The sequence below is a fragment of the Tigriopus californicus genome, chromosome 10 (assembly GCF_007210705.1).
Source record: "Tigriopus californicus strain San Diego chromosome 10, Tcal_SD_v2.1, whole genome shotgun sequence".
NCBI lineage: Eukaryota > Metazoa > Arthropoda > Copepoda > Harpacticoida > Harpacticidae > Tigriopus > Tigriopus californicus.
The window spans coordinates 5,702,062-5,710,440 of NC_081449.1; the positions used below are offsets into that span (position 1 = coordinate 5,702,062).

At 45.1% G+C, this 8,379-nt stretch overlaps 1 protein-coding gene and 1 long non-coding RNA gene across 3 annotated transcripts in view; one reads left to right on the forward strand and one right to left on the reverse strand.

Annotated features, from left to right (window-relative positions):
• The window catches only part of LOC131887804 (protein pangolin, isoforms A/H/I/S-like), a 28,307-nt gene extending 25,610 nt beyond the window's left edge, over nt 1–2,697 (forward strand). For both annotated transcript variants that reach the window (XM_059236508.1, XM_059236509.1), the window contains exon 11: nt 1,530–2,697. In XM_059236508.1, coding sequence (XP_059092491.1) covers nt 1,530–2,301 — 772 coding nt within the window. In that variant the 3' untranslated portion in view covers nt 2,302–2,697. The remainder of the gene's footprint in view (nt 1–1,529) is intronic.
• Nucleotides 2,698–6,418: 3,721 nt separating this feature from the next.
• On the reverse strand, nt 6,419–8,059 carry LOC131887806 (uncharacterized). Its single transcript, XR_009374062.1, has 2 exons — nt 7,086–8,059; nt 6,419–6,686 (listed from the first exon to the last, which is right to left on the reverse strand). It is a non-coding gene; the product is annotated as an uncharacterized LOC131887806 (long non-coding RNA).
• Nucleotides 8,060–8,379: the final 320 nt, after the last annotated feature.

Sequence of the window (8,379 nt, forward strand, 5' to 3'; positions counted from 1 at the left end):
ACGGGGACGAATATCTACCGATTCACACGAATCGACCCTCTTCTTCCTCTGAGTTGATCGACTTTTCAAAGCTGGTCCCTGTGCCTCTCACTGGACCCAATAGCAACACCCTCGTGGCTATTCACTTGTTCGAGGACCCTCCCTCAGTGTCATCCCAATACGTCCCACCCACCCCTTACTATGATCAAATGCCTCCCAATTCTTACGAGGACCCAAGTTTTGGTTCCCCCATTTCCACGCCCATGTCTCAACATGACTTGATAGCCGATATGTATGACATGAGTGTACCCACCACTGCTCCACATTCCGCTTCCATGAGCATGGCCCAACATCCCAATTCTTTGGGATCGTCCAAGGAAGGCTACGACAACTCGTCAGCCCCTTACTCGAACGAGCCGAAATACATCTCTCTCTAAATGGTTGGGTTGGTTGGCCGGCCCATCAAGGGTGGTTGGCCGCTCAGTGGGTAATAATTCATGTTTCCGTAAGAGTCGACTTTTCCCAGTTACCGTGTATCAAACTCAAAGAAACTGCATCGCCAGCTTTGTTGTAGTTGATTCTAGTAGAAGTAGGGAGTTTGGTCCAAATGCAATCTCTTCTGAGAATGCCCATGGCCAACTTCCATACATCTAACACGTTGAAAAATATCACCAGTAGTTTAGCCCCTTCCTCTTTCGAATGCGCGTGTGTATGTGATTTTTCCATTTCATCGTAGAGGCTTGAGATTAATTCCTCAGGTTTCTCTTTGCCTTCATATTTCTTGATAAGTTCAATTTATTTTAATTATTCACTCTGCCTTTGGAGTCGCACGTTTGGGATTGAGGCGGGATGGGAAGTGCTCTTCCTTCCTTCACATCCAAGAAGCTCAGCTTCCCCACTTCCTGTGAATGTTCTCTCTTTCTCCCTCTCTAATCTTGGTTTACTCTGAAGCATGTTAATATCATAGTGGTAGAGAATACCGTCATTCCAGTACGTTATTGTACCTCCAAGAGCCCCTCGGCTCGACGCGTTCCTCCTGGAAGTGGAGGAGGGTTATGTTTTATGTTGTATTTAGTATTTAGTGAATGACGTACTCAAGGACCGAACGTAATACTCGTCTAACGAAAGTAGCAGATATGTACCCTATATTAGTTCTACTCGCGTCGGTCCCAAATGTCTGCATCAGACAGAGGAGCCCTGCTCAGCAATCTTGTGACGTGGTCCTTTTTCTTCCTTTTGAGCATTCCAACATTTACAGAGCTAGGTTCTACGTACGTACATGTATCATTAGTATCATACTCCCATATGCAGTATGCTCCAACTCAATTCTAAGAGGAACGAACCGAACCCCTCGAGCTGTAGGTGGCTCGCTTGCTTGCTTGCTTGCTTCTCAGCCCAGCTGTTTGGAACCCAAGTGCTCCGTCGTCGACTTCTACCACGATGTCTGGAGAGCGATGCATGTGTGCACGAAAGTCCCTCATCTCGTCATAATGAGTTGATTTGATCTTCTCAGAAGTTCTCACAAATTCCCTTTCATCTTCTATTTGCAGGAGGAAGAAGAAGTGTATTCGCGTCCAGGTTTATCTGGAAGGGAAATCAGCCGCCGCCGCAGCAGCCAGTGCAGCCTCGTCTGGGAGCAATTCGGCTGGTTCCATTGGGAACAATGGTTCCTCCAGCGGAACGGGGCCAGGATCTCATTTGCATCATCCATTTGGGGACGGGAGCAACGGCTTTGCAAACCTCAGGAACTACTCCCATGGAGGCTCCAAACCTCATTCCAATGGCCTGGGCAATCCAGGAGGACCGGGCAGTGGGAACAAAGACCACTTCCACTCGGACGGCGAGGACGATGATGATGAAAGCCCTGGCGAAGCTTCCCCCATGGGTCTGAACGGCCCAGCTAGTGTCGAATCTACCTCCGAACCGAGCCTGAGGTCTCCAGCGGGCTTCCATAGCCTCCCAAGCATTGGGTCTCCCGGTGGCTCGTCCATCGCCTCCCCGTCAACCCCATCGTCTTCCAGCCTCACCACCTCAAACTATGACAATCCAATGGCCTCGTTCCTGGCCTCCGATTGGTTCAGTCGAGCCTCCGCCGTCGCTGCCGCCGGTGGAGGAGCTTTCAAGCCGCCAGCCTACTTTCACCACATGCCCCAAAGGGCAGCTGTGGGACGTGATCCCAAAGACTCGAACCATCCTCTAAGTGTAACTCAACTCACTGGCGGTGGAGGCTCGTGTACCCCCGCTGCCTCTGAAAATCTCGTCGGACCGCCACATGCTCCGCCATCCGCGGATAAACGGCCCCCTCTTCTCAGCATGACGTGACTGGCGGCACTGCGCTGTTCAGGAAGCGACTCCAGATAGAAAATGATTCAGGACGAGGAGAAGGTGGAGAAGAAGAAGGGAAAACGAGAAAGAAGAGAGAGAGAGCGAGAATCTGTGAATTTGGTGCGGTGTGCATTTGACAGCGGCTCTCTGTGACGGACGGCCCTTTTAAACGTCCTTTCTCCCGCTGGAGCGCCGACTGGCCAGCCAGCCAGCCAACCAGCCAGCTAGCAAGTTAACTGCGTAGAGTGTTCGATACTCACGTGAAGAAGAGCACCCAAGCCAACCTTATGACAAGTGATACTTAGAGTTCGCATTTCGCAAATGATCTCAGATTCAAAAGTGCCAAAGAAACCCGAACTAATAGAATGAAAATTACCCTTTCTCATTGGTGCCTGATGAGATAACAATCAGGTGTGCCAGTGAATTTCTATTGCGACGTACACCAAGAAAATGTACGCCATCTTATTATGATCAGCTTCCTATTGTAACCAACCCGACGTATAACCTATGGTGTATGCCCAATACCGAACTCTAAATACTACAACCACAACCACGCATATATTTATGTGACGCTCCAAATTCTTGCAGTGATGCTTGTATGTATTCCAAATGAGCACTTATACGTACAAAGTACTATTGCTTCGCCTGCGATTTGACTCAATGTGAAAAACCAATGTTCAACATACCTTCTCCCCATTATTGTCAGCCCAACTCTTTTGATCAATCCTATTTCAGCGAAGAATAAATAATAAAAAAAAAAAAACAAGAAAAACATCAACTACGCGTACATCTGTCATTTGAAGGCTCTATGATTTCCAAATCCCGTACGTCAAGTTTAGGTTTGTGCGTATTCCTGTTCTAAAGAATGAGAAAATGAGCCCGGGACAATGATGAACCACCATTTTACTAATCCAGATAATCGTTAGGCTCAAGATATGATTACTGAGCCAACCAATCTGAACCACCCGAGTCGAGCCATTCTACTCGCTCGACCTCGACAAAGACACGAAATTCGCGCAATAAATGCCCAGACGCACTTTTATTTTCGCACTCTACAATTTGGAAATTTCGTTTCTTCTTTTGATCCGCCTTGGCCGTACAGCAGTTTTCTTCCTTTTGAGCATTCCAACATTTACAGANTTTTTTTTTCCTGTCTTTCTGGGATCTGGGAAAAAAGAGGCATTCCGAAAATTCATTGAAGCCTGCTTTGCACACCTTTAAATAAACCATTCAAATATTTGGGTCTTGCTTGTCAAGGTATTTCTTGCTTATGGACCTCTAGCAATTCCCTTGGAACTCGAACAACAACACCAACAACAACGACGGCTGGTCGAGTTGTTGCAGATGTTGCAGCAACAACAACAACCTCTTTGGTCTCCTTTGATTCTTCTCTCTAGACTTCTTTGAACAACCAAACGCTCGTTAGTCAAGAGTCATACGGTCAGTCGAGCATCTATGGACTTCTTAATTTGGGTCGACCAACATCTTCCAATCCCTAGAGCTCATCCAGCTTCTCTTGGGGCAAGGTACATCACCCAATAATGTGCAATTGTTGCTAATTAGCAAAGATTAACTACATAAAATGTCAGCTAAATAAGTAGTCCAATTGGTCAGTCATCCTCGTTTCGTCTTGTATCTAGATAGACGAGGCTCAAAAACTGAAGAGAATGTGCTTCGTGGTTGCTTCAGAGTCGTGGACATCGTTGCTATTCAGCTGGTTCTGGCCAACATCGAGTTCAACTAGGTTCTAAAAGAGAGCCCAGGGACAGCTTTAGGAGTAGTAGTAGTAGTAGCAATAGTGGTAGTGGTAGCCAAGAATGGTAAGGAGCTATGTCTATGGATGGTGGTAGACCCGCTATTGCCAGCAAGAAACCTGATCTATTCAAAGGCAATGCTTTTGCTGTTTGCTGCTGATCCTGGAGTTGCTCCTGCTGGACAGGACTTCAACAAATGATCGTTTCAAATGTTCAAAAGCCTTTGGAGAATAATAAGAAGACACTAGGACTGTCACCATCCAACATTGGTAGAAACGAAAGAGCCTTCAAGCTCACCCTTAAAAAAGGACAATGGCAATGCCATGTATATACATATGGCGTTCTTTGGTGCCTTTTGTTAACAAAGCAGAACATTTTTGCAGTCAACTTTTCTTGAGAATATGTGTTGGGATGTGTCCTTGGGATCGTTCCACTCTCAAATATGACGACAGTCAGCTGGGTTCGACCCGCTCTCAAAATAGCCTTAGAATCGAGCTGTCATAAGCAAGGGAGGATTGGAAAGACAATCCGCTAATTACCCGTCTGTCTCCAGGATCGATCTCTTCTCGTTTTTCCTCTCCTTGTCATCCATACCTTTCTCCACCCCAACAATTCCCAAATTTCAAGGGAGGTGGACAGCGGGGTCGAGAAGAAGTCAATAGCATTGCTCAGTGCGAGTGATTTCTGACCCTCATCCACCTTTCGTTTGGTCATGTGAGTCCAAGGTTAGTATAGCCAGGTTGCGACCGATTAGTTGAAGCAAGTGTTCTTTGCGGTCCATGGATATCTGAGCTGGCGAGGACTAACCTAAACGGAATGATGTCGTTTTGAGGCGTTCTTTCAACAAAGATTCGCTCTGCTCATCTCTACCCGCACTCGTCAGGAAGTCTGGCCAGATTGGCTACAAAAACATATGGACACGTTTAGCCAGAACAAAGGACAGTTTTCCGACATTCCAGGCGAATGTTTGAACAAATGTGACAAATCTCATGCCCACGGATGGAGAGAATGGACAAACGGGGGAAACGATATACCAACAACAACAACAACAGTAGCAGCAGGGATAATAATGATGATAATGTGCCTTCCGAGTCACATCTCAATTTCTCCAATGACGAATGAATCGATTGTCGGCATTTCCTTTAATAAATTCATTCCCGCTTGACAGAACAACAAGACGGATTTATTGTGTCCCTGATGACTCGGATTATTAATGAACAACGATCAAACCAATTCTCGGAAGAAGAAGTTTCGGACTCGTTAAATGGCTGGGGATACTTTTCGTATCTGTACACTTGTTAACATTAGATCGGTCGTAAATATGTTAAGATCGATGGTTCTGCCAGGCTCATCCAGGGTCGCGTCTAAATATGGATTTAATCCTATTGGGAAAAAATGGGGAAAATCCCTCTGGCCAAGGATTAGCAGACACTTCCAACTAAATCGTTGTCCAACCAAGCTTTGTATCCTAAGAGTGTCGGACATTTCAACCAACATTCAGCCCATTTCCATGTTCGTTTCGTTTTGGAAGTCTCGTTTCTCATTCCTCGTCCTACACACCTCGTTTATCGTGATAAATCGATTTGAATGGCTTGCTCGGTCATTATTCCACTTAATCTGTGGAAATAGATCTTCATTGGCGATTCATATGAACTCATTGTTCGAGGGTAGATTCATGCTAGAAGCTTACTCACCTCAATTGTAATCGAAGAACTTAAGTAACCTTCTGCAAAGTTTCAACCGCCCTCAAACAGAAAGAACAAAATGACTCTGCTCCGAAATTGTTGGTCAAGAAAAAAGGGTAATTTCTGTTGGAGCGCAAGGCCAGGACTCATCATTAAGAGACCATCCTGAAGATAGACCTGTTTTTGGCCCTTGAAACTTACTCATAATGGCACCAAGCCAAAGTTTATTTCATCACGGTGTGCCAAGAAACTGAACTGAAGCCGAAGGTTGCCAACTCCATTTGAGTTTCGTCTCTACTCAATTGCACATGATTAGCTTAGAATACAGTGGTTCTGGAGTAAGTGACAATCCTAATTTGTCTAGAGCTATTGAGTCTTAAGGTGCCGTTTAGGGGCTCAAGATTGAAAAGCTCACGACAGAGTTCGTTTTGTCCTTGGGCCATTGAGACGATTGGGCAACACTTGGCTTTATCAGGATTTCTAGCTCTCCAACGCTGTCTGGGGGCATTTCGGTTATTGGAAGTGAATCCCCTTTTTCTAGAATCGCAACGCTTCCCTGATCATTTAAATTCGTCGGAGACGTGACAACCATATATGGGCTCAAGGCCAAATCAAAAATGACAATCAGACTCGTAATAGAGGACTTGAAAACTTTCAAATCGATAAGTTCTTAAAACCATTTCAGACTGTTTATGAGGAACGTGAACTTAAATATGGTTCCTTTGCCACTTGTAGCCAAATATCCAAAATACTTTCAATCGATCTTGGGAGTAATTAGGGCAGGGTCGGGGGTTGGTTGGTTGGTTGGTGAGCCCAGAATTTCTGTCATCAATGTAGACTATCTCTTGGCGTGTTAGCTCGTCCCCCTGAATCAGGACATCTACCAACCATTGTGGAGGTTGTGGCTGGTTTGGGTGATTGGGTGGGGTCTTCGCTATCATGGCTGGAATCAGAAATGGATAAGAAACGTCAACATGATCTATGATGGCACCTCGAAATGGGGGGCACAAATCCATGATCCATTTCAATTGTGCCCAAGCTGTCCGACATTAGGGTCAAAATCCTAAAGGACATTAATCCCTTCTCGTCTTGAGACAGTTTCGCTGAATACTTAAATGGACTCTTATGTACGGCACAATAGGCAGGTTGTTGACTCAACCGTGAAAGCCATGGTAACATTACAACGTTAAAGCGACAAAACCCTAGGACTGATTAGTTGTGGTTGTTCCTGAACGGTGGAGATTTATTGTTGATTCTCGCGATTTCATCCAGGCCTGTGCAGGTCATTGAGGTTATGCAAAATTTAAAATGAAACATGCAACAATTCCGGGATTCGACTCACTCTCAAAACCCACACGGATTGCCAATATTCTTGTCAAGTTTTTGCTAATGAACTTTGATGCATTGTGCATGGGATGATGATTAATCCTCGAGAGGAATAACCAGGAGCCACAATCACTTCACTTCACAATCGCCAGGTTTAGTATTCCAAAATAGAGAAACAGCATGACGAGGATGTCATTGTGACCCATGCAAGCAGGCCATTGATCCAAGTGCCCGGATTTCATCTTCAGAAATCGAATGTTCTGTATATGAGACAGATTAGCAGTTGCGTCTAGGCTCCGAGTTCGAGGTTGTTCTTGCATGCAATTGCCAACTTCAATATTCAAAATGATGAGTTTTGGATTTGGGCGAATTTGCCCCCTGGAATGCTCGAATCTTTGAGCTTGGCTGAACCATTGGAAATGAGGCGTGTCATGTGAACACGCTAGCATGGGATTGTTTATTTTTGAACCTTGGGATGAATGAATTCAAATTAAATTGTCGCATGTTCGTTTTGTAGAATCGGAAACAGTTTCGAGGGATGAGCATGACAATTAGTACACCTTTGGGGTAGGATTAGATTATTTCTGACTGACGTTCATCAAGTTAGACAGGAATTAGTGTGCAACGGACTCCTCACAATGCATTTACCTTAATGGCTGAAGGCCTTTCGAGCCAAAATCTATCCACTGTTAGAAAATATTGACATTCATCACAGCATTCAAAATCGCCAGGGCCAATCAGCTGACGATGTTTTCTAGTTGGTGAATTGCCCGTCGTCAGTGTGACTAAATTTGAAATTTGGAGTCTGGCCCCAAGTCTATTTTCCAGCCAGTGATTGGTGATGGGAGGAAATTTGTCTGAATTTGCCATCATGGACGACGAGTTCGACCGATCCGACATCATGAGAGCCAAACGTTATCCAGCAAGTGGTAATCAGAAAATGAAAGACAGCTAGACGCGCTGATACACGTTCATATTCTCATGCATGTTCTTCGCACATCACAAACGATGATCTTGACTCCTCTTGAGACAAGGTAAGTGTGTGTGAATTATGGTTAGGGTCTTGCCAAACCGACCTGATCATAATTCGAGAGCGAAAAAAGCCGTTGCCATGTTTTGGATCGGATTTACAACCTATAAATGGGGATGTTTTCCGAACTATATCACGTCCATGTGGTTCGTTCAAGCATCATCATAACCCAGTTTACAATGACAGGTCCGTTTCTATGAATGTACACGTCGTCGTCCAAAATGCACTTCCACTCAAATTGTGGCCTTCATTTCAACATTGAGACGAATCGTCATTTCCT